The 25599-nt window shown below is 48.2% G+C and overlaps 1 protein-coding gene and 1 long non-coding RNA gene across 2 annotated transcripts in view; one reads left to right on the forward strand and one right to left on the reverse strand.

Annotated features, from left to right (window-relative positions):
- Positions 1–2714: 2714 nt before the first annotated feature.
- EPAS1 (endothelial PAS domain protein 1) overlaps positions 2715–25599 on the reverse strand; it is an 85686-nt gene continuing 62801 nt past the window's right edge. Inside the window, exons 7-16 of the mRNA XM_058684215.1 lie at positions 16946–17052; positions 11642–11789; positions 10763–10977; positions 9454–9644; positions 8829–8939; positions 7339–7832; positions 6350–6476; positions 6016–6139; positions 5534–5701; positions 2715–4976 (exon numbers count right to left, since the gene is read on the reverse strand). Coding sequence (XP_058540198.1) covers positions 4825–4976; positions 5534–5701; positions 6016–6139; positions 6350–6476; positions 7339–7832; positions 8829–8939; positions 9454–9644; positions 10763–10977; positions 11642–11789; positions 16946–17052 — 1837 coding nt within the window. The 3' untranslated portion in view covers positions 2715–4824. The remainder of the gene's footprint in view (positions 4977–5533; positions 5702–6015; positions 6140–6349; positions 6477–7338; positions 7833–8828; positions 8940–9453; positions 9645–10762; positions 10978–11641; positions 11790–16945; positions 17053–25599) is intronic.
- On the forward strand, positions 7832–12632 carry LOC131485149 (uncharacterized). The gene is made up of 2 exons (XR_009248660.1): positions 7832–8005; positions 12316–12632. It is a non-coding gene; the product is annotated as an uncharacterized LOC131485149 (long non-coding RNA).

The following is a 25599-nucleotide window of genomic DNA, read 5'->3' on the forward strand; positions in this document are numbered from 1 at the left end:
TTTAAAACGATCAACTGCCCATGCTTCCATCTATGGGTAGCCACTCCATGCTGCACTGGATCCCATCTGTGGCCACCCCACCTTCTCGGTGGTGGTATTCCTGAAAGTATCCCTTCTCTTTTCTGTCCTGATCGATTTTTCCCTCTGCCATCACCATCTAAACACTCCAAATACTATAGCTCATCTTGAAACATAACTTCCCTGAAAAAAAAATCTGTAACTTTACAGGGGGGCAACCTGACACGCAGTACCTCAGCCAACTAATTGAGATGAACATCAGCAGTGAGATGTCACAGTGATTGTATGTGGCCTTGATACGAAGCGATGAGAATGGCACTTTACCTCTACAGTCTTCCTCCCACAAACCCATCATCTAACTATTCTAACTATGAAGATAACGTGAGAGAAATCCAAATTGAGGGATGCTGTAATTTAAGAATATCTGAATAGCACTCCTCAAAACTGTCAAGGTCATCAACAACACGGAAAGTCTGAATGACTCTTATGATGGACCATGAAAACTATCAGTGTAGAGAAACCTAAGGACTCATGGCAATTACGTGCAGTGTGGTATCTGGGATGGGATCCTGGAACATAAAAGAAATACTTTAGGCCAAAACTAAGAAAATTTGAATAAAGTACAGATTTTAGATAATAAGAACGTCTCCATATTGGTTCCTTTGTTGTGACATATGTCCCATAGTAATGTTAACAAAAGAGGGAACTGGGTGCAGGAATGCTCTAGAATATTCTTGCAACTTGTTTATGATTCTAAAATTACTCTGAAACGGAAGTTCATTAGATGTTAAAAAGCAAAACCACCTGTCCTCCAGCTTTACTCCATTTCCCTGCTTCCCTTCACAGGGAAACTTCCTGAAAGAGTTGTGTGTTGCTGTGGTCTCTATCTGCCCCTGCCCCACCCAGCTCATTCCTCAATCTACTCCCATCAAGCTGCTTTTCTTAGCTCTCTACCCAAATTACTTCGGACAAGGTCAGTGATGATCTTCGATCTTCGTGTTCCCAAACCTGATGTTCCCAGAGCCAACTTTGTTTCCTTCTCTTACCTGGCCTTTCAGTCTAGGGTGTGACCCAGTTAACTGTTCCTGCTTCCTGGAACACCCTCTTCCATTGGCTTTTGGGATGTGACATTCCTGGGTTTTTCCTACTCGTGGCTGCTTCTGCTTAGCCTCTTTGCTGGCTCCTCCTCTGACTTTGACCAGCACTTACATGGCCCAAAGGCTCTACCTTAGAATGGTACTCTCTATGCTCTAATCTCCTGGGTAATTTAATCCAGTCTCATGAAGTATAACTTACCTGCTGTTGACTCCCAAATTTATATCTCCAGGCCTCATCTATGAAATAGGGACTATTCTACCCAGTTCACAGGGAGGCAGACACAGGCTCTCGGGCATGAAGGGGCTTCCTCGAGGTTACACAGCTAGAAGCAGCAGAGCCAGGACCTGAACTCACGTCTTTGTGACTACAGGCCTGTGCTGTGAGTGGCCAGGCTGCCCTTTCCCCCAGTCTAGCATCCTGTCTGCTCCCCAGGGTCCCCTGCATGTACTATCCATTCTGGCCTTATGCTTTCGTCCTCCTCCTACACTCCTGGAATGACCTTCCCGCCATTCCCCCCTTACTAAGCTTCTTCCCTCCCAGCTGTGGTGGGAGGTTTCTGCATTCTTGAGGCCCAGGCTGATCTTTCCTGGCCTCCCCTGAACTGCCACAGGACCTGGACTCTGCCCAAAAGCAACTGAGGGCTCATTTGCATCTATTAGTTTTGTGCTTTTTGAACCCAACATGGGCGTCCTTGGCCCAAGTACAAGTGTAGCTGGGGACACTGGAGCACAGTATTTGAGACAGGGACTATCTGGGAAAATGCGGGCCAAGGGCCTCCATCATTGTACACCAGCTCACACAGGGGAGTTGTTCAGGATTTTGTTTCCGCCACTATCTGGTAAGCTCTTGTGGAGATCATGACTTCACCAAATGAGTATAGTTAAAAAACAACTGTGTGTAGGGGGGAATACTTTAAAACTCTTTTCTCCTGGGTCCTGCCTGGGTGGTCATGGAAGTGAAGGAATTAATTTCATTTTCACAGAGGCCACAGAGAAGCCAAGCAGTTCCCATTGGGGCCACAGAGGTCAAAGGAATATGCTGGAATGGCCGGTGCTAGGACTGATGGTTGTAAGCAGAGGCTGCTGCCGGCTGTCTCCCCAGCCCTGCATGGAGACAGCTGCCTATTCATAAGCAGATCATGATTTAGAAAAGTAAAATCTGAACTCGAGAACGCATCACATATGGTCTCGATCTGAGGCGGTCTTTGCCCTTCCCATCCTACCTAGGAAGGTCCCGCTGGAGCCCTGCCACCTCCAAATGGAGGTCCTTCCTGACCCTTCGTGCAGCTGTCACGCTGCTTCACATAGTCTTCTGAAAGCAGGGCCGTGACTTCTGTCCTTGGGGACCCCCTAGGATATGAGAAAGGGCCCAGAGGCAGACAGAAAAATATGTGGGAAATATGGACAATGCAACATGGCGCCCGGTCTTGAGCCGTTCCTAAGTGTTAATGTTGCTCTGTTCTTTCTGTCGGCTGGCCTCCGTTGCCTCACAGAGATCAGCGCCAAGGTTCGTGGTCTGTAAACTGTTTAACAGATTCTTTGCTTTACGTCGGTGTAGCCCATGATAAGTCCCCACGGAACAAGAGTCACCGGCAGTGGTAGGATCAGAACACTTTAATAAGATATCAGTGTCAAAATACATTTCTTTATAAAGTTAAGCTCCCCTATAGTAATAATGTTGTCAGTAGGAGTTTGACAATACAATAATGTTCATGAACTCGTTACGTTGACAGGTAAGGTTACTATGAAGCTTGGAATATTTTTCAGAGTGTTTTAGTAAAACTGCAAGGGTAAAAATGCCCTTAATGCTGAGGCAACACACACAGGAAATCAAACACCAAACACCAGCGTTTACGCGTCAGTAACCCTTCAAGTTCTGCCGCTGTGTGTGGGGCAAAGCGGTGGTGCTAAAGTGTGATTTGGTCAATGCAGCGACCGGGTCATTCTTCTTAGAGATTTCTTTTGAAATTGTTTTTTTTGTTGTGTTTTTGGCAATATGTCCCTCCAGCTTTACCAAATTCTTCACCTGCTGTGCTTTGTGTGTGTTTCTAGAAACTCCCTTGTATCCAGGACAGAAAAGCTCCATGTGATTGGTATTTAAAAACCAAAAAGGTATCGTCCTTCTTACCCAGTGAGTTACAAAGTGCTCTGAGAACACTTGATTTTCAGTGCTTCCTACCTAAATGTCACTTCAGGTGACAGACAGAACTTGGGGAAGGCCTGAGGCTAGGGGCCACCCAGGAAGTCTGCCTGCTGTTCCTCGCTGGGCCACCTAATGGCAGGCTGAGGAAGGGGTGCGTGGCCGGTCAGGACCAGCTGTGCCCCCTTCCCATATCCTCTCTCAGGCCAGCAACATGTGCTCCCGGCTGGTAAGCTGGGAGCACCATGGCTGGATCACGACCCCCATTTCTGAATCCTGTCTTTCATGAACTCCCACCAAAACCGTCTCGTGGTAATTCTGGAAATATCCAAATGTGCCATGTGAAAGACCTTTTGGGTCCCATAGCTCAGTGCACTTGAAGGGCTGGCAACAAAATCTGAAGAAAAATTAAAGCACTTCCCCTCCCTTAGATTTGCCCCACCCTCACCCCCACCCCACGACATGCCATCAGACCCTCTTGGCAGCAATAATAATATACATACATACATACATACATAATACATATAGAACACGAGAAGACAGCTCACAGTGCTCCCACACTTTATGATTCCATGTCTTGGATTGTCTGTCATGCCCAGGGCATATCCCCGAAGCAAAAAGCCACCAGCAAGAGGCCTTGAGCAGTGCTGGTACAGGCCCGTGGGAGTTCTGTACAATCTGCAGTGTCAGCAACACCAGGGGAGAGAAAATGGACAGCTTCAAAAAGATCTTAAAGTGATTTCGTGAGCAGGATTCCATTTCCAAGTTTTTAGATATTACAAAGTACCCATATATATGATAAACACTTAACCCAGATATAACTTTTCTTTTTAAAGAACTCTTATATTTTTGAATAATAATTACCAAACAAATCCACTGAATGCGGGAGAAAAACCACACTGGGGGAAAAGCCACACTACACAACCTTCACAGTTAACCCCATATGCTGGAGCCCACCCTTTGCGTTTTCCTTTTCCCCAACGGTTGTGTCAAAATTAGAGCCGAGAGTCAGCTTAAGAAAAGAAGAAAAGATGGAAATTTATTATATGGTGATTAGTTTTAAAAAAGAAAGAAGGGCTTTGAGAGGGAAGAGGCCATGAAAATCAAGCTTGGAAAGCAAAATTATTTTGTTTCTCTTTGGCAACAACAACAACAAGACCTTTTTAGTTAAATGAAGCCAAAGCTTTCCCTACAAGAGAACAAATGTACACAAAACTCATTAGTATGGATATCGTGTGTGTGAGAGAGACAGAGGGACCCATGAATAATATAAATTAGAAGTAATCAAAGTCGGGGGAAGAAAAATCTTACAAAATTTAAGAACGTTTCATTGACAGAATAAAACACAGCAGGTAAAGCAACTGTGCATCTTAAAAATACACTAAAGTGAGCATCTTTAGAAAAAGGCCACCACGTGGGGACGTGGGCGAGTTCACCAGGTAGGTACATCTTGTAAAAAGTGTGTTGGTGTTAGAAATACCTAGTTGCAAAAACAGACGTAGAGAGTGAAGCTGGTGGGGCGGCGCGGGCAGGGGGGGGCGGGGGGCCTGCCCAGTGGAGGGCCCTGGCTCAGGTGGCCTGGTCCAGGGCTCTGAGGAGGTCCCCTCCTTGCAGGAGCGTGGAGCTTCCTGGCACAGGAACATTCACCTCACAGTCATATCTGGTCAATTCGGGCAGCAGGTAGGGCTCAAAGGAGGGCCCAAGCAGCCGACTCGCCATGCCTGAAAGAATGAGAGTTTTAAAAACATGGTACCAAATGTGCCAAAAGGGTCTCTTCCATAAGAGGGGTTCTGGCGTGTTTCCCCCAAACAGTACCCTTTTCGTGATGGTATCTATGTTTTGTAAATGGCAGCACACTCAGGCAGCCCAGGGAGGAAGACGGGCATCAGGTGCCTAACCCAGAGAACAAGGTCCAGGAGGGTGGCCCCCATAGAGCTCTCTGGGCACGTCCTCCGCTCAGTTCCTGCCTGAAGGCAGAGCGGCACTCCTGCTATGGGAGTGAGCAGCAGGCAGTACGGTAACATGAAACCCTGAGCAAAAGACATGGGTTCGGGGACTCGTAGGTCCAAAGGGCCCTGGATGTCCCTTCTAGAGCCCTGTGGGCACACGGCACCCAGCCCCTGCTGTAGTAAAAATCTGGAAAGGTCGCTGCCTTCCAGGGCGTCAGTCTCATTCTCGTGCCCTGCTGAGCTCTGTGGCCTTGTGAGATCCAGCTCCTGGCGCTCTCTGTCCCCCGTCAGACCCTAGCATGGTGGGTCCACTTCCTGAACGCACTCACCTGACACCTTGGGAGCTGACGGCAGGCTGTAGTCCTGGTACTGGGGTGCGTAGCACTGTGGGGGGAACCCACTCTTGGTGTTCTCCCTGGGGCTCATGGCAGACGGCGGCGGTGGCAGATGTCTCAGAGGCTGTCCCGCACCCCTCATGGGAAGTTGGGTGAACTCATCTGAAAGACCAATGCTGGCGAGTGAGGGCAGTGCCGGGCCGAGGGAAGGGAGAGGCTGTCAGCCCCCAGCATCCCCCTTCCTTCACAAAACGTGCTCAGAACTAGAGCCAGCTCCTGGGGCAGCAGAGCCCAGAGCTTTCTGACTGTATCGGCTGAGCCAGAGTGGAAAGGGGGTGCTGGGTGTGTGGAAGGCAGGGCAGGGGACACCACCCTGTTCTACCACGGCTCAGAGGTGCAGGCGGTGAGACGGTGGGGGATCCCGGGTGGGCCCCTGCAAACACTGTCCCCCCAGGAGGCCTGGGCCTGCTGCTTACCACTGGGGGCGCTTGCGCTCAGCAACTTGTCGGGCACCAAAGGGCAGTTCACGCTGCCCCTGAGGCTCTTCATCCTTTTCCACATCTGATGTGAAGTGCTGCTGCCTGATGGGTCCCCCTGGATCTAGAGGGGAGAAGGCCAGATACCTGGTCCTCAAACTGAGTCGGGGGTGGGCTGCTCTCTATGCAAGGCTGTATCCCTCCCTGCTGCCCGTCATAGGCTCTCTGAGCCCTCACAGCCATCGTGAGAGTTTCTGCCCGGGCCGGACCTCTGCTCTCGGGCTGTTTCCACCCCCAGCCAGCGTCCCTAGGCCACACCAGGCAGATGGCTCACCCCGCTCAGGTCCTGGAAGGCCTGCTCCTCATATTCTCGCTGTCGCTTCAGCTTCAGCTTGTTGGACAGGGCTACCATGGCCGGGCTCATCACATCCGGGCCCTGGGGCCCAAAGCCTTTTGCAGACCTGTCAAGCCCAAGAGAGTGAGCTGTGAAGAAGTGGGGAGCCCCATACCCCCCAGGGCCTTCCCCCTGCTCCAGGGGACCTCCCAGAACCAATAGTTGACGGTGCTGGCTCTAAGACCCAAAGGGCAGAGTCCCAGAGGAGGGGCAGGAGCTTGCCTGTACCTCCCTCCACATCTGCCTGCTGGCCCAGCTGTACCCAGACAGCCTTTAGGCCTGACCTCATTCCATCTGTCTTTAAGACCACTGTCTCCTGCCCTGTCTCTCCCCTGTACCACTGCCCGGAACCATTCCCCACTGAGGACCAGTGATGGGCAAGTGCCCCAGGGAAGCATAACCAGTAGGTCCTGGGAGCTAGAAGTCACATCCCAACCATGTGACTCCACCCAGTGAGCACCCTGCTGGTTGGCATGAGGCTTATTGGGGAGATTTAAAGGAGCCCTAAGATGTTGCTGCACTAGGACCTTGGGAAGCCAAAAGGCAGGGCGAATCAAGGGCATCTTTTTGCTTTTCTCAATCAGGGTTCTAGGAGAGAACTAAGAAAATAGTCACTCAAATCATTCTTTGCATTCTGTGGCTCAGCTGATGAACCCTGGTCTGAAGAGAGAGACGGTGGGGCTCAAGGCCCTCAACACCCCCCTTCTCTTCCTTCTCTGGGCCTCAGTCCCCTCTTGGTCTCCAGCCCTGATAGAAATATGTCCTGCTGGAGGCCTCACATACCTTGGGGTGATTCCCTCAACGCATCCAGACTCTGAGTACAGAGAAGGCTGTGGCGGGGGAGAAGGGGAGGAGGCAGGGAGCCTTTCTGGGGCCCCAGAGATTACAGTGGGAGTCTGCTGCTTCAGCCAAGGGACTCTGCCACTTACTTTTTCTTGAAGACGGAGAGATGGGGCGAGTTGACGGGGGGCCCCAATGGTGATGGCCCCAAGGACTCCGTGTGCTGATCCACAACAGGCCACTTCGTGGGCCCAAAATGTAATGGCGGATCAGGGGGCCACTGTGTGCTGCTGGACCTGCCTCCCAGGGAGGAGAGAGGGGTGCCGGCTTGGCCACAGCACGCGGGCAGGGACACTTTACTGCCTCCATCAAAGAAGATGGAGGACAGGGGCCGGTGCTCAGGCTCTATCTTCTTGCTTCCCAGCTGCTGTTGATACTTGTCCAGGAGGAAAGGGCTGTGGGAGGCCACAGGTGCCAGCGGCTGGAAGATGTTCGTCATGGTGCTGAAGCAGTGCTGGGGAGTCGACTGGGGCTTCTCCTGCAGAAGCCTCTCCTCGGGGCAGATGGGACTGAGCTGGAAGTCTTCCCCGTCCATGGGGATGTAGGGGGCCAGGGTCTCCAAGTCCAGCTCACTGAAGTCCGTCTGGGGGCAGGGCAGCGGGAGAGGAGTGGTGAGGCTGGTGCCTCCTGAGAACGCTGGTCCAGCCGCCGTCTGCCCCTCACAGCCCTGCCCCTGTCCCCCATCTCTCGTGCCCCTCCCGGCGTCCCTCCCTTGCTTCAGCACCTCTGGCCGTTGCCCACCAAAAGGAAACCCAGGTTTGTCTACCCCATGTACGCGTCTCCCCGCACGTGATGCTAGCCTTTCCAGGAGTCCACCCCTCTTCAGCCTGTGCCCCACACTGCTGTCACTGCCTCACCCACCCCGAAATGCCCTCCTCTCTCCAGTCTACCTGTCCAACCCCCGCCCCCTTCTCTCCTGTGGCCCCATTAAGACTTCTCTGCCTGTGGTGACTACCCCTGGGGCCAGAGCATACACAGGGGCTCCTGGAAAGCCAGAAACAGCTTTATATGCCCCAGCACAAAGGACATTTTACAGAATTGCGGGAGCTTGTGCGAGGCAGGGCAAAGAGACCAGCTGAGCAGCAAGGTGGGATTTGTTTTATAACTGGGACTGAGACAAAGGGGGATTAATAATTCTTCTTGGGGCTTTGTGAAATATCCACCCACCTCCTCCTTGTTTTTATAATGTTTCGAGAACAGTGGCCCTTCTGTAAGAAGTGCGTTCCTAAAAAGTTGTGCGTAAGTGAAAATTTGTCAGACGCCTGTCATTTTTAAATCCATTTCAAATAAAAATTGTTCTTACAGAATCCTAAGGTGAAGGTGTTTGTGAGGAGAGTAATTGCTCCTTATTGCTTCTAAACATCTCACAAATCTGGAGATGCTCTTTAAACATAGGGCCTCTTTAAAGAATGCAAGAGCTGGATTTGGCACACAAAGCAGAGGGCAGAGGGGGGAGAAGGGGCTACCCACCGGCCCCATTTCCCAGTTAAGACCAGGGCCTTGGCCTAGTGTTCCCACTGGTCTCCGCCAAAAGGAACGGGGCTGCAAGAATGGGCGTGAGCCTTCACGGTCCACCTACCTGGGTGCTGCCCTGGTCCTTTGCCTCTGTATCTATGGTGAAGAGCTTCTCGATCACTTCAATCTTCAGATCATCATTCAGAGATGTGTAATAGTCTCCGGGGCTGCTGGGCTGGGGGCCAGGAAGGAGGGTGACCAAGTCAAGAGTAGGACACTGGTCTTCCCAGAAGTCCAAGGTGAAAGGAGAAATCTATTTCTGGACCCACAGAGTCAACGCCAATCCATGGAACAAGAATGTGTAGAGGGAACAATCCTTACAAGAAGGCTATGGCCAGGGGCCAGTGGTGGGGAGGGGAGTGCTCCAGAAACTGTACAGCTGTCTGCCTCGAGCAGGATGGTTACTGCCCTGCACAGGGAATGAGCCACGGGCTCCAAGCTGTGTGTAACTTAGCCCCCATCTTCAAGGATCTTATCACATAGATGGGGGGGGGGGTGCGGACAGATATTAATAGCAAACAGCTGGAACAGCCGGCAGGTAAGGGTTACCACTGCCCTAGGGGACTCTGGGACAGCTTGAGGGGCATGCGGGCAGTATTCTTGTCTGGGCGGTCTACTCAGCCATCCTGCAGCAGCCAGAAAGAGCAGCCCACCCTTTCAGTGTCCTCACCCCAAGACGGGGTGCTCACCGTGGAGCAGCTGCTGCTGCTGGTGGCACTTGGGGTGGCGCTCCCGGAGGCAGCCGCTTGGGGCACGGTGAAGGCGGGCAGGCTCCCGGCCTCGCTCTGGGTGCTGTGGCTCCTCAGCTCTCTGGACCACGGCTGGCTCGGGGGCAGAAGGGCACTGCTGTAGGCTGAGGACTTCTCAAAGTTCTGGCTCCCTGTGGAGACAAGGGCCTGGCTGCTTAACCCCCACAAGCACTAGGCCCACCCCTGGGCAGAGAAAACCCAAAGGAAGCACAGAGCGTCCGAGGAGGCTCTGAAGGTGTACCTGGGGGCTAAGCCCTCCATGCTCCGAGGTCTGGCTGTGACCAAGAGGCCATTACTGGGTCTGTGAGTCAATGAACAGGCTCCCTTTGAAGCGAACACCTTCCGGGAGCATCTCATTTTCAGAGACCTCATGTCAGATCCTAGCACCCACTTCCTTGACAGGCGATTGGGAATGTTGAGGAGGAGGAGGTTGCAAAAGGACAAGTGGACAATTTGCCTCAGTTCTGCCACAAAATAAGGAAGCTGCAAGACCTCTTGTCCTGGGGCTGCTGCCCTTTATAGTTTCTGAGGTTGCAATCCTCACATGGCCTTCCAGAGCACTTCTGAAGGGGCCAAGACAGTTGTAGGGTGAGCACGGGGAGGTGCTGCTGGCCCTGGGGCAGCTGTGCAAGGCTGGGGGAGGAAGATGGGGGGTCACGACCTGGGAGCATGGGGCTCCCCGGGTGCACACTTGGGGTGCCTCCAGCACGGGAGGGGGACCAGGGCTGAAAATTTTGCCTGGGGCCATAGGACAGGCATCTCCACTGGACTGGCATACATTTGTAAGAAATAGTGCATATGAGGGCTTCATGCTGGGCCAGAATCTTTTCTCCATCCACATTTCTGGAATTATTTCTGACACTATTTCAGCCTGGCCCTCCACCTAAACAGTCAATCTGTCCTTCAAGGCCCAGGTGGAGATTTATCCTCTATGAAAATGTACCAGTGGCCTCAGGGCATCTCTCCTGCTGCCCCCTCCCTCGTCTCAGACTCTCTGCTGCCTGGACCAGAAAATCAGTAGACGTCTCAGGAGGGAGTCCCCCATAACCCCGCCCCACTTGGCACTGTGCAAGGTCAGAAGCAGGACTGTCTTAGTGGCAAGAGCATGCGTTTTGGGGCTCAGCACAGTCTGGCCACATTCACAAGACGCAGGGGTTAAGAAAAAGCTGAAGCCAGGGAAGCCTACTACAGTCAGAAGTGCTTCACCCAGAGAGGCTCAGCAGGCCCCTTTGAGCTAAGAAGCACCCACCGAAATCCAGGGCAATGATGGCATCCCCCGCAGTGGGGGCCAGCTGGGCCAGCTCCTCCGGCTCCTCCTTCAGCTTGGTGAACAGGTAGTCACTCTGCTCAGACACAGCCACCTCACTGCTGCTGTCAAAGATGCTGCTCATGGCCGTCAGGTGCGGCTTGAACAGGGATTCCGTCTGGTCCATGGAGAACACCACGTCGTTCTTCTCAATCTCGCTGATGGGACGAGAGGTGTGTCAGACTTTCCGGGTTTTCCAGCAAAATCCTTTTACACCCCCGGACCCGTGGAATACGGGAATAGCCAAGCCTTTCAGCCAAAAACATGGGTTCGGCCCCCATGCCAGCGCTTTGTAAGGAACCACACGATGACGTCTGGAGTCATGGCAGCAGCAATCCTGAAGAGTGCCCTCTGAGTATGGATGCATCTTGGATGCTTTTTATTATTGTGTGTGGGCTGCACTGTGTACGTAGGTTTGAGGGCTTTTGTTTTTCTACTCTAGCAGTGTGACCACCTCCAGCTCTCTTCCCAGACACTATGGAGTGAAGGTGTTACATCTTCTCCCGGAAAGAACGAACAATCCTCTTTCCTTGTCCCCCATTTAGAAAATATTAAGTGACAACTATGCTTTCTGCCTCCCCACGTGGGTCAGAGGCATGACACAGAGGACAAGCAGGGAGAAAGATGCAGGAAAAAAAAAAACACTGTGAAGGGGAAATGCCAGGTGTCCTATAATTTCTGAGGCAGTCATAGAAATCCTGTGGGTCATAAGGATCAGCACTGCAAAGAGCTTGCGGAAGTAGTGCCCAGGTTCTGGCAGGTCTGGGTTCCCCGGGCCTGCTGCCCTCAGTCCAGGGAGCACCGTGGCCCTCATAGGCTTACCTCAGGACATAGTTCACACACATGATGCACTGGGGCTGCAGGTTGCGAGGGTTGTAGATGACCGTCCCCTGGGTCTCCAGCCACACGTAGCCCCCATGCTTTGCAAGCATCCGGTACTGGCCACTCACCACCTGACCTTTGGTGCACACTGGGGGAGGAGAAACAGAGCCTGAGGTCAGGGAGGTTGGAAAGGGAGACCTCACAGGGAAGGCAGTCTGCAGGGAAACAGACAAGACTGGCCCCTAAGGCAGCAAGGACCTGCTTATGGCTTCTTTCCTCCTCCAGATTGTTCTAAATGCTCATGTAGCATTTGTTTACTGTATGAAAGCCCTGGGAAGGCGTCTCACATTCCCTACTCCGGAATTCTTCATCTGCTCCCAGTAAAAAGGAATCAATAAATCTCCTTAAAGTCTAATGTTAGAATTTCTGGTAGTTTTCCAACCTGGACATATACATTTTCATTCCTTGGGAATTCATTCTTCAGAATCCTAGCTCAGAACTCAAATCACAGAGAACTGGAAGAGGCACAGTGTAAGCATTAGAAAATCTTGCTTCATGGGGACTTTGGGAAAAGAACAATCCCCCTGAGATTTGGTTTCCTTATCTGCAAAATGAGGTACTGATAAAAATAATAGTAATGATGATAATCATTCTTAACTACCCGTATACCACAGCTATTCGTACTGGGCACGACGTCTGCCTGTCTGGCTTATCAGGTGCAGAAGTGTTGACTGAATATCCTGGACAAATGCTGTATAGGAAAAGCCACCTCTTCTCCAGGGCTGCAGGTAACGTTGTGAGGGACCCCACGGAGAAGACCCAGATTCTCTGTAAACGCAGAGAATTGCCCCCCGGTTCTCTGGGTACGCTCACGGGCCACCTCCCCATTCACCAGCCCTGTGTGGTGGAGGAAGGCAGCGTGGTTCACGCTAACGCCACTTGTGGTCTTTTACATTAATGTTTTTCTAGGCACAGTTACTGTCTTCAAAAATTGAACAAGCACCACCTCCAGGGTGCAGGAAATACTAACTTACGGGTGTGCAGTGCTTTGCAGCGGTCAAACCCATCTCAAGATGAACGCACTGCTGCAAAGCAACTAGAAATGCCTGCACGTAAGTGATCAATGAGGATGAGTGTTATCAGCAGCTCATGTGACACATGGTGACACCATGAAGTGTCTCCTGTGATTCCTGTTTTACATCTGAAGAAACGGAGGCTTCGAACTATTGAGTGACTTACTGAAAGGTCCCCTCGGTGGAAACAGTAGACGGGATCACAGCCTAAATTAAAGACCCTAATCTAGGCTTTTGTGGTTCGGTTTTCATTTTTAAAATCAACTGGAGTGAGGTTTAATTTACCTTCAATAGAAAATGCACCTGCTTTAAGCACACAGTTCAGTGAGTTTGGACTAACGTACACACTCTTGCAGCTATCACCCCACAATCAAAGGTAAATGCCCTTCCCGTCACCCCTCCCCCACACCACCAAATTCTTTATGCCTCCTGATGGTTAATCCCCATCGCCACCCCTGGTCCCAGGCCACCCCTGATCTATTTTCTGTCACTGCATGTTGCTCTTCTCTCCATCTGCATGTAAGTGGAGCCATACAAGAGTGTGTACTCATTTGTGTCTGGCTTCTTGTCACTCAGCATGTTTTCCAGATTCCTCATGGTGCTGCAGGTATTCATGGTTTGTTCCTTTTTATAGCTGAGTAGTATTCCATTGTATGGAGGTACCATAATTGGTTTATCCATTCACCTGTAGATGGATGTGTAAGTTGTTTTCAGTTTCTTTGCTTATTACCAATAAAGCTGCTATAAACATTTGTGTACAGATCTTGGTACGGACACGCATTGTGGGCACAGCTAGGAGTGCAATGGCCAGATCACACGCTAAGAACACACTTCCTTTATAAGAAGCAGCCATGTTACTTTCCAAAGTGGTGTATCAGCCTCGTCTAATCTTTTTAACAAAATCCTGGGCCGTAGAGAGGACAGATACGATCTTCTTTTAACAGGAAGAAACTAAAGCCGGGGGGATGGTGACCTGCTTGACATGATGCAGGACAACAGTGACACAGTCTGGGCTGGACAACAGCACTCCAGGCACCACGCTCTCTTCCTATATCCCCCAAGCCGCCATTCACTGGGAAGACTTGATTTGCTATTGCTGTGGTCTGAAATCATCAGGGACTCCTTGGCCAAAGAAATCACTTCCTCCCTGATGTCCCTTTATGTGCCCTGCTGAGGATCCCTTGCTGCAAAGAAACGATTCTTGCACAATTTCAAGTGCCTGGAGTTAACTTATTTAGTGGGATCTTAATGCAGACAAAGTTCAGGGCTCTTACTCTTTTTGATTAAACAGTACAGTGAGCAAAGGTCTTAACTACATTTCTAGTGATTGCAGGCGAGGGCCTGCTCTGTCAGTAGAATATAATTACGCCTGCTTTCTAACCATCTGCTCATTAATGCCAGCCTTGGTGAGGGGCCTGCTCCCTGGTAGATAGGCCTTTTATGGCCTTTAATCTTGTTTTCCTAAGAGCACATAATGTCCTCACACAACAAAGAGAAACCGACCCCCCCCACCTTCCCGCCTAGCTCTTCCCACCCCTACCTCCAAGAGTAACAATGTATAAATTACTAATCCATTTGGAAATGATGGCTTTCAATTATCTAAATCTGGTTTGGGGACAGAGCTTCCCCAGTAATTTCAATGGTAAACTTTCACAGGCTAAAACACACATAGATGCGGAAACTCAGGATGCTGGTGTATAAACCTGGACCAGCCTCAAAGTTGGGCCTCCAATTATTCCACAGCATTGGTGTGAATCTGTGCTACAACTTTATTTGCACAAACCCAATCTCTCTCTCTCTCTCTCTCTCTCTCTCTCTCTCTCTCTCTCTCACACACACACACACACACACACACACACACACACACACACACACAGAGAGAAATAGATGCTTCCGTTTTAGCTGGCATTAACACGATTTCCAACCCATGCAGATTTCCCTTTGTTGGATTTGGGTTTGCTGGCTGGGTACAAGGCCTCTGAGCTCAGAGCAGCTTCACTTGGCTTCATCAGGAGAAGAAGGAAGCCTGTGATTTCTATTTGGGTCATGAATTACCTTTAAGTGTGCCTAATGCTTAAATATACAGATTCAATAAAAAGCACCATATTTTCCCTGGAGTCAGCAGGAAACTGATATGACAAATTTTTACCCCAGCTCTGTTTTAAGGATCCAGGATTTTCTAAGAAGAAAGAAAAAATCTTTTTTATATGCCTTGTGAGAAGTCATCATTTTTGTTCCCTTTGATAGTAGTGACCTCCACTTTCCCACCCCAGAAGACAAAGTACAATACTGTCCTCCAGGAATTCCCAGAACCTTCTAGTACCTTCTAGTCTACTTGTAGAACCCTAATTTGACTTCACCCTTGGCTCATAAAAAAAAAAAGCTGGACTTTTCCCCAATTTTACGTCTAAAGGAGCAAAGGCCCAGAAAGCCAGGCCCTGGGCCAAAGCTGGGCCAGAGCCCAGGTCCCTGAGTCACATTATTGGGATAACTTTGGGAGCAAGAACCATCATGTAACAGAAAAGCATGGGGAATCCTACCATGAAGGCTAGAACCACATCCTACAATTTCAAAGCTGGGGCAGGCTAGGGCTGGGTCACATCCACGGGCACCCATCTCTGGGTCTCTAAGTAGGACTGAATCTAGGTTGGTTTTTTTGCCAGAGAGCAGAGTGATAAACTTCTCTGAGATATCCTCAGGGGTCCTTCTGCACTGTCAGCTCAAACCCCAAAGCCATGAGGAATAAACAGAGAGACCAATTAGAAAGAGAAGATCCCACTCCATAAGAGAATATTAACTGTGCTCATGTACAGCTTATAGGCGTTGCTAATCTGTTAGCTGCTCTGAACTCAGCTGGCCTAGCCTTAGGACAGACAATGGATTTAAGAACAATGGACACACAGCAGCACTGCCATTTTCTTCACTGCCGTCCCAAGCCACAGCTAATCCTGGAGGCCCAAGAGCAGCAGGGCCCCAAGGAATCTTGTTAGACTTACCCATTTTTAATCCTCCTATGATCCTCTCAGCACCTTGGTCTGCACCACTATCACCACTTATTTTGAAGCATTCTTTCCCAAATATGTGTTTTGCCCTTGGGTTTATCACTCAGTGCCTGCATTTTGCCAAACACTGTGCTAGATATTGAGGCTAAAGGTAAGAGCCACCTTGCTCCCACAGAGCCCACAACCCTCCTTTTCCTTCAGAAATGAGATCCCTTAAGTCGGGCAGTACTCCCATAAATTTCTCTGTCCCCCAGTGGGCCAATATAGGGTTATAGGCCCAGAGTCCTTGCGTGTTGACGGGCTGTATGGATTTAAGGAAGTTGTCTTGGATCACCTGCAAATAGGATGTCTGAATTAGGAAAATGGCTAAGTGAATGCATTAGAGTTGCCCTGTCCCATACGGTAGCTACTAGCCAGGTGTGGCTATTTAAATTTAATTAAATTAAACAAAAAATTCAGTTCCTCAGGTGCACTAGACATTTCATATGGACTATGCAGGTATAGAACAGTTCCACTGCAGAAAGTTCTATTGGACAGTCCTGTTCCAGAATCTCTTTTAGAATTCAGGTTTTCGTTCAAGGGGCAAAGCACAGTGTCCATATGCCATCACTAGTATGCCTGGGATAGCCTCCAACTGACTTCTCTGATCCAGCAAGATCTCTTGGGAGAACCACAGCCTACCTCAACACATCTTTTGAGTTGTGCCCTATGACTTTCACCCATGTAGCCCCATCCTCCCCCATCCTTCAAGGTGCAACTCAAGTGCTCTGTCCTCTCCTTTTCCTGAACTCTCCCAGGCCTCCTCTTCTCAGGATGTGTGGACTTACTTCAATAGCATACAACCCAGTTGACTGTGTGTTGTCTCGTACTGCTCTCTACAGAGCTGTCCCACAGGGTTGTACAGACTGCTGTGCATGTGGGTGTTGGGTGGAGGTGGCCCGTGGGGACTGAGATTCAGCCTGCCTTCCACTCGCCAAGCTGTGTGCCTTGGCATGGGTGTGTCCCCCCCTGAGGAAGGGTGTGTGCCCTCTTCCTAATTTGTGTGAAGTTGTCATCTGGGCTGGTGGCAGCCTCAGTTTCTGACCATTCTGAGGGCACGGGGCTCGTCTGCCACAGAAGATGTGACGTCTGTGAAGGAGGTAAGCAGGTCTTATCTCACTGGTCACACCTCACTCAAGGCCATATTCCACAGATACAAGGGAGCCACATAGGGCACTCCAGGAACTTACGGTTCTGGTGACTTTTGGTCATGTTCTCTGAGTCCAGGGCATGGTAGAACTCGTAGGCTGAGCGGCCGAGCAGCTCCTCGGGGTGGTAACCAATCAGTTCTGTGATTCTGAATTAAAAAAAAAAAAAAATCATGTGGGAAGAGATACTGCATGAATGTGGGCGGGGGCTCAAGGAGCTAAATCCAGAAGGTAAATCAAATGCACGCATTCTGATGAAAACACTCCAGGCTTCCTGGTCACACCATTCATCCAAGTTAAAAAACAAAACAAAACATGTGGTCAACCTGCAACTGTGGCTCCACCCAACCTCCGCTCTTCCTGCCCTTCCCGGACTCATGTTTGGAGGGTCAGGATTCCTATCCCCCAGCCCCAATATACACGTACACCTAGTCTCCAACAACCACTGGACAGGGCTCTCCCACCCTCGACCTCCCGATTTCTGCAGGCGAGGGAGCAGAGATCCAGGGAGAGCAGACAATTTGCTTGATGCCCACACAAGCATCCAGGGACAGACCAAGAATGAAAACCAGGGATCCGATCGCCAGCTCAAGCTTATGCTAGTACAGGGTGATATAAACACAAGTGAAGACGATGTGGTATCAAGTTGGGAAAAAGCACAGAGTCGGCCTTCGTCTGTGTGTTAAGTCGTGACTGAGGAGGAGAGTGGGCAGGAGATCCCCGTGTGTGTCTGATGTTCACTTCTCTGAGTGCTTTTCCTTAGGCCCTGCCTGGTGACTTCGGGTACCTCTTGGACATCAGGCTTGCCTTCCATGGAACTTTAACCTGCCCCTCCCTACTTCAAGAGAAGGGGGCAGGTGGGAAGTGCTGAGGGGAAGAAATATAAAAGTAAGGTGGTGGAAAAGTGTCTCCTCATTATACTCTGATAAAGGGGCAGCTCTGAAATGACAGGGCTCAGCTGTCCCAAGCATCCCTGTCTTCACCCTGTAAGATGTCTGGGTTTGACGGAAAGTGGGCAGAGAGCAGACAAATGTGGAGAACTGTGAAGGGTCATGTAACACTCTTAGGACTCTTTGCTCTGTACCAGAACCATTGAAATCAAGAAGACCTGCCCAAGAACCACCAGATTAGCCGCTTTCCCACATCATATCTAAATATTATTTCTTGTCTTTCTTATCTCACAGCTTTCCTAATGGGCTCATTGTCTTGTTTACCTGGCCTACCACAAGTCAGAAGTGGGGCTATGTTCTTATGATTACGAGCTCTATTTCAGAACGCATGACTTCTGAGTAAAGCCTGTCATCGATCCATTTTGGGAATTAATAACAGAGGAGAAAGCACAAGCAGAGAGTAGACGCAAGGGCCCCCTGATTTCCTGTCCCTATTCTCTCCCCCCTCCAAAGGGCCTTTGCACGTGTCTTCCAAAGCAAATCACCCTAAAATATTATTTCCATCTTGTCACTCCCCTATTTAAGCACTGACAGCTTTCTGTATTGTCAACCACTATCATCACCATGATCAAGAGTAAATATACTCTGCCTAACTTCAAAGACCCCCTGGAATCTGGTCCCCAACTTCCCCAGCAATTTGATTTTCAACTAACCTGCAGCGTGTCTTACATGCTGTGCCCTGGCAGATAGCTCTCCTCAAAGTGCCCCACACCCAGAAAACCCATTCTTGCTGCAGAGCCTTGACGCTTTCTCCTTCCCCCTCTTCTCCAGGCCCTGATGACTGCAAAGCCAGCTCAAGGCCTGGCCCTCGCCACGGAGCCCTAATTCCCCCACCCTTCACCCATGTCTCCTTCTCATGGAGTCCTGAAGGTGGATATAACATCACAGAGAATTACCCACATCCTAGGCTGCCAACCCCTGAACTTAGGGACCACTTTCTCCTTTGGCCTTCCCTCCAATGGACACTTGATAAATACTTGAGTGACTGATCGGTGGATTGATTCTGTCTTAGGACCTAAAGTACAACAAGAGCCCTGTTTCCTCCAGCACTGCTAAGGGATCTGGGCAATAAAACTCGACTTTTTCTCCCAGAACATGAGTAACTTGTCTCAATGCATGTCAGTGAGTGCACACACACACACACACACACACACACACACACACACACACAATTCTCAGCAGAACCCCTCGTGATATTCAATACATTGTGTCTTCATTCTGGAAGCTGTGGCTGGTGTGGTCAGAGAAGAGAAAAATTCTCTGCCTAGGTGAGACTTTGGGGTTAAACGCTTGGTCAGACAAGGAGCAGCCCAACGGGGCTGAGCAGCTTAGGCCTCAGCTGATTCAGCCCCAATGGAGACTTCTTCAGAAAGATTCTCAGCAGTTTACTTGTGCCAGCCAGCTGCTCTCCCACCAGGAGGATCTGTCCCCTCACTTGGCCAGGAGCAGAGAGGCCTTTAAACTCATCGGCAACAGACATGTTCCTTGGCAGCCTGATCCTGGGGGTGGTGCCCAATAGCACCTTAGCGAGGTGAAGTCTGGGGGAGAACACGGAGACAGCGGAACAGTGCTGGCCTTTTCTTCCTTCTCTACAACCAAATAACTTTCTTGTTGGATCCGGGGCTTTTGAGCGTAAGCCTGGGAATAGGAATTATACCAGTGGGCCCTGCTGACAGTGGACCAGCCATTAACAGGCTTGCTGGTTTGCCAGATAAATTGCTTCTGTTTCTAGAGACCCTCAAAAATGAGGCCATCCTGTAAAAGATAGGATACCACTCCCTGAAGAAATTAAATTTTCTTTCAAGATTAGAATCTTTAAAATGTTCAAAGTAAATGTTTATGATAATCAGCCTCATAATAAAACATTTAAAAAATCTAATTACTTTACCATGCATTCAAAGGCACACAATGGGCATATTTTGGAAGGAGACAAACAAACCTAGATTTCAGAATTGCCAGCTAACTTCCCAGGAGTGGCCTTCATTTATCTTGTCAACTAAAATAAATATTTAATGTCTCCTTCTTCATTCCTTTAAACAGACTACTATAAAAACTGGGAAATACACATACCCCAAACACAATTGAAGAACATTCGAGTTGTCAAACTTCACAAAGCCAGGAAACCCCAACTTCAAGCTAATGGTCATTCCCCTCCATCTGCAGGCACGCAGACGCCAGTGGGGAGGTTAATGAACCCAGCTTGTTTATAGGGTCAGCTATGACAGCACAGAAGGGCCTTTGCTGCTAATTTCCCCGGGTCCCAGAGAAGCCTGTGGAGCTGGGCTGTGATAACGCTTTCATCTGCTCTCTCCATCAGGGGCAGAGAAAACTATTTTTTTTTTTCTTTCTTTCTAATTAAGGGCCCTGACTCACTGGAAAAAAAAAATCAGTCTGGGGTCACCCATAAATTTAAAAAGTCAACTCAGTAGGGCTGTTCTGTTTTAGAGAAGAGGGAAATGTAAAAGGGCCTAATTTACCAGATTTCAGAAATGAGAAGAGTAAAGCTCACTCTTTAACAATTAAGTAGAAGAAACAGATCAAGGGTGAGGCACACAGAGAGAGATAGACACAGATGGACAGCCACAGGAGGCAGAGATAGAAGGCAGAAAGAAAACAGAAAATACAGAGGAAAAAAGGTCACTAGATTCTGAAGTGTTATGCCAAGTTAAGATGTGGGTCAGACCGCCTGGCTTTGGGATTCAGAATCAGATATGTCTTCATAATGTAAAATGACAGTTATTCATTGTCCTTCAACTGTTCTTTACCTGTAAATGCCCACAGGTTCTTTTCAACATGGATTACCTGTGCCTCTCTTGGCTACAGTATCCATGCCATTGCCTCAGTGGGCAGCGGAAACCCAGCAAAAGGCCTAAGATGGCTCGTTCCTCCTCCAGGTGACACCGCTAAGCACGTGCACGCGGGACACGGCAGCAAGCTCCCTGACTCTAGACAACACTGCCTGGAGTCAAACAAGGTCTGGCCATGGCTTTTAGCCCTGCTTCCTAGGCGGGTAAAGGGTTTGCTAAATCAATTCGTCATGTAAACAAGCTGTTTAGAGGGTATTTTAAACTATTCAAGAGGATAAAAGTTTTAAGGACTTTGTAAACCACGTATTTGTTTTCCAAAGAATGCATGTGCTAATAAACCATACTTCTGTTGAAGTCTGTTTTCTTTCCTTCCACCCTTTCTGGCCGTGGCCTGTCTCCAGCAACAACCTGATTCACCTCAGTTTGGTTTCTATAATGGGCTTAGAAGCTTTGGAACTTCATTTCCTTAATAATAGCCAGACTGCTCACAGACTCAGATTTCAATGTCTTCGTTTTAATATACTTTTACCCAGATTTTGTTTGCTTTAAACAGTAGTCCTTAAGCTTTGTGTTTTCCTCAAATATTATGTGGCCTTGTGAAATCTATACAAACAGCTCTGTAGTTAAGGGACAATCAGTTTTCATCTTGTCGGTGTGATGTGCAATGGGTGTGATGACTTTATACCTAGGAAGACCGCCCTAGCTCAGTCCCGGACTGACCCTGCTCTGAGTACCACCAAATGCCACAGCTGCCTTCGGTTACCTTGGGACCCCCAAGCAGTAAGAAGAAATCTGCCTTGAATTGTTGCAAGAGAGGAGCAGATCGTGTAGAAGAAATAATCTTTGAATTAGGACGTTGATTCAACTTCAAAATATATTGCAAAGAGAATTTGTAGAGCTGTCTCTTCTAGGGGAGTATCTCAAGCAGACCAGGCAGGATAATATATAAGCATTTCTCATATGTATGTTCAAACTCTGGCTGATTTCAGGACACTGTCATTTGGAGGAGACATAGATGTCAAGGAGAGCACTTAAAACTTCTTCTAATTCAAAGATTTAAAGAAAGTCACTACACCCTCTTCTATTAGATGTGAGCAGAAAGGCTAATAAAGTGTAGGGCTGCAAAAATATTTAGAATACACTAGGTATGGTACTAAAAAACTACATGTATTAATTTGAAAGGCCACTCTGAGTTTTCAAATGCCACCCACCCTCTAAAAAAAGTACAATAATTTATTAAGTGTATCTCATGATGCAATGAAAGTATATAATCTTTTACTACTAATTTGCCTAAAATTAATGTATTTTATTCTCAGATTTCAATACTCCTGCCTCCCAAGTATTTTGATGTGTATATATTTCATGACTCATGGCTCTTTATAGTTTTCTTCACTGACATTCTCTTTATGATCCCCAATTCTTCTCTCACTACTATTATTTTTATTATTCCAGACTTTTTTTAATGCTTATTTATTTTAGAGAGAGAGAAAGAGAGAGAGTGCATGCAAGAGCAAGGGAAGGACAGAGAAAGGGGGACAGAGGATTCAAAGAGGGCTCTGTGCTGACAGCAGCCCTCTCAATGGGGGGCTTGAACTCATGAATCATGAGATCACGACCTGAGCCAAAGTCGAACGCTCAACCGACTGAGCCACCCAGGCGCCCCCCTCTTCTGTGTATAAAGAGAATTCATCATTTCTCACACCATTCACAAAAATAAACTCAAAATGGATAAAGGACCTGAATGTGAGACAGGAAACCATCAAAACCTTAGAGGAGAAAGCAGGAAAAGACCTCTCTGACCTCAGCCGTAGCAATCTCTTACTCGGCACATCCCCAAAGGCAAGGGAATTAAAAGCAAAAGTGAATTACTGGGACCTTATGAAGATAAAAAGCTTCTGCACAGCAAAGGAAACAACCAACAAAACTAAAAGGCAACCAACGAATGGGAAAAGATATTTGCAAATGACACATCGGACAAAGGGCTAGTATCCAAAATCTATAAAGAGCTCATCAAACTCCACACCCGAAAAACAAATAACCCAGTGAAGAAATGGGCAGAAAACATGAATAGACACTTCTCTAAAGAAGACATCCGGATGGCCAACAGGCACATGAAAAGATGTTCAACGTCGCTCCTCATCAGGGAAATACAAATCAAAACCACACTCAGATACCACCTCACGCCAGTCAGAGTGGCCAAAATGAAGAAATCAGGAGACTATAGATGCTGGAGAGGATGTGGAGAGACGGGAACCCTCTTGCACTGTTGGTGGGAATGCAAATTGGTGCAGCCGCTCTGGAAAGCAGTGTGGAGGTTCCTCAGAAAATTAAAAATAGACCTACCCTATGACCCAGCAGTAGCACTGCTAGGAATTTATCCAAGGGATACAGGAGTACTGATGCATAGGGGCACTTGTACCCCAATGTTTATAGCAGCACTCTCAACAATAGCCAAATTATGGAAAGAGCCTAAATGTCCATCAACTGATGAATGGATAAAGAAACTGTGGTTTATATACACAATGGAATACTACGTGGCAATGAGAAAAAATGAAATATGGCGTTTTGTAGCAGCGTGCATGGAACTGGAGAGTGTGATGCTAAGTGAAATAAGCCATACAGAGAAAGACAGATACCATATGATTTCACTCTTATGTGGATCCTGAGAAACGTAACAGAAACCCATGGGGGAGGGGAAGGGAAAAAAAAAAAAAAAAGAGGTTAGAGTGGGAGAGAGCCAAAGCATAAGAGACTGTTAAAAACTGAGAACAAACTGAGGGTTGATGGGGGGTGGGAGGGAGGGCAGGGTGGGTGATGGGTATTGAGGAGGGCACCTTTTGGGATGAGCACTGGGTGTTGTATGGAAACCAATTTGACAGTAAATTTCATATATTAAAAAATAAAAAAAAAATAAAAAAAAAAATAAAGAGAATTCGTCATAAATTTGACCCACAGAATTTGAAACACAGACATCTTAACTTACCCAATTATGCCTCATGTTGCCTTAATCCAATGGCAAAACAGGGTTGCCTTCAAATTCTTTAACTGTAGACTATACGATCCTCTTTGTTAATCTGAAATTTTCACTGTAACTCTGATACCGTATTCTCCCTATTGATATGGAGCCTACCCACAATCTGCTTTTATAACTTATTTCTCAGAGACAGGAACACTCACACACAAATCACGGTAGGATTATGTGAATTAGAGTTGGCCCTCTCCCTGGATGCCTGGCTCCCTTCGCAGTTACTCCCTGTCACCACTAGGTGGCACCTCCACATGAATTTAAGAACCACCCCATTTTAGAGTTAAACTATTTGTGAATAACCTCTATCTCCCTTTTCAGTGAACGGAATGCTCTATTTTGTGCCATCTACTGCAGTTCATTAAGTTGCTGGTGTCCCAATATCTAAACTCTTGGAGATCAGGAGCCATTTCTTTTACTTATTTGCTAGAATAGTCTCCAGCACAGGGCTAGATACACAGTACATGCTCAGTAAATAACAGCTGGCTCACTGGTTGCTCAGTATTTTAGGAAACGGAGTAGAACAGCTCTGTGGGAGTCCTAAATGGAGACAGGTCATCGGTCACAGTGATAGTCAGGACATCCTTCCTTAACCTTGCCACCATGGTGCTCCCCTTGTCAGGAGCAGTCAACCACATATACGCAAATGTAACTGACATGAAGTGTCACAGAATTTACTTTGTAAAATGTTTACTTTTTAGATGATTAATGCGAGACCTAATAACGGTCCTCTAACCCTTTATGATGAGGCACGGGACCAGCGCATTCTGAGCTGTTTTCCTTTATTCTGCTGTGGCTGCCTCAGAACCCCGTTGCCTGGATTCCATGGACTGTGGGAACCCGAAAGTTAAATGTGAGATTACAGCCTGATTTTCTTCTTTCTGCTTTATTTCTCTCCCCTCTCCCTTCTCCCTTTATTTCTTCTCCAACACCCTTTTTTTTTTTTTTTTTTTTTTATCATCAGTCTGTGGTTTCTATACACGGAAGAAAAAGTACTCAGCCCTCTTTAAAAAGTGATTTTGTGGATTCCAATTGCCTTATATTTTCATCAGATTCTTTCAGTTTTCCTTATGGTAAAGTAGTCCCCTGGGTGGGAAATTACAGCCCCTCAATGTAGTTAGATGTCATCAAATCTGGTGAATTCCTAGATTAAATGGGAAATGGAAAGCAGTCCCCCGCCCCATTAGCTATCATATGTAAGTGTTGGTTTTTGAAACATTGATCTCGGAAGGGTATTAAGGAGGCAGAGAGAGAGAGAGAGAGAGAGAGAGAGAGGAAGAGAGAGTGTGTGTCTGTGTACATGTGTGTTCATGTACACCTTTCCCCATTCTAATGAAAGAGCGAAAACAAAACAAGCTACCAAACCCAAAAAACTCCAGTTCTCATCAAAGCAATAGAGAAATAGCACTTAAGGATTAAGGACTTAAAATAGTCACTTTATAAACCGTCTAAGCCATGTCTGTGCCCTTGTTAACTAATCTGCTAATCGGTTAAACACAACTTCCGTGAGGCACAGCATTCTGTATACGTAAAGCACCTCTGTATTCATCCCTCCAGCCCACTGAACTCAGAGTTCGGGCCATGTAATTAGGTTTATTGAAAGGCAAGATTTTGCTGAAAATGCAATGTGTCCAGCAGAACTTAGAAGCACTATCACCCTCCACACTCTGAGTCACAAAGCCCTAAATCACAGGTTCCTTCAAGCCAGTATCGACTCTGCCTGTAAGCCCTGAGCCAGACTAAGCAGTCGGCACCAGGGATCTCTCTCTGCTCTGTGTCCGTTCCCTCCTCGACCACTGTTAGGCCAATTCCTGCTACGTGTGTCCCCTCTTCTTTTATCCAAAGCAAAGCTGCTTTCAGGAAATGACCTGAGACTCATTCAAATAAGGTAATGAAAGGAGGACAACCTCAGAT

Source organism: Neofelis nebulosa, chromosome 9 (genome assembly GCF_028018385.1).
Source record: "Neofelis nebulosa isolate mNeoNeb1 chromosome 9, mNeoNeb1.pri, whole genome shotgun sequence".
Classification (NCBI taxonomy): domain Eukaryota; kingdom Metazoa; phylum Chordata; class Mammalia; order Carnivora; family Felidae; genus Neofelis; species Neofelis nebulosa.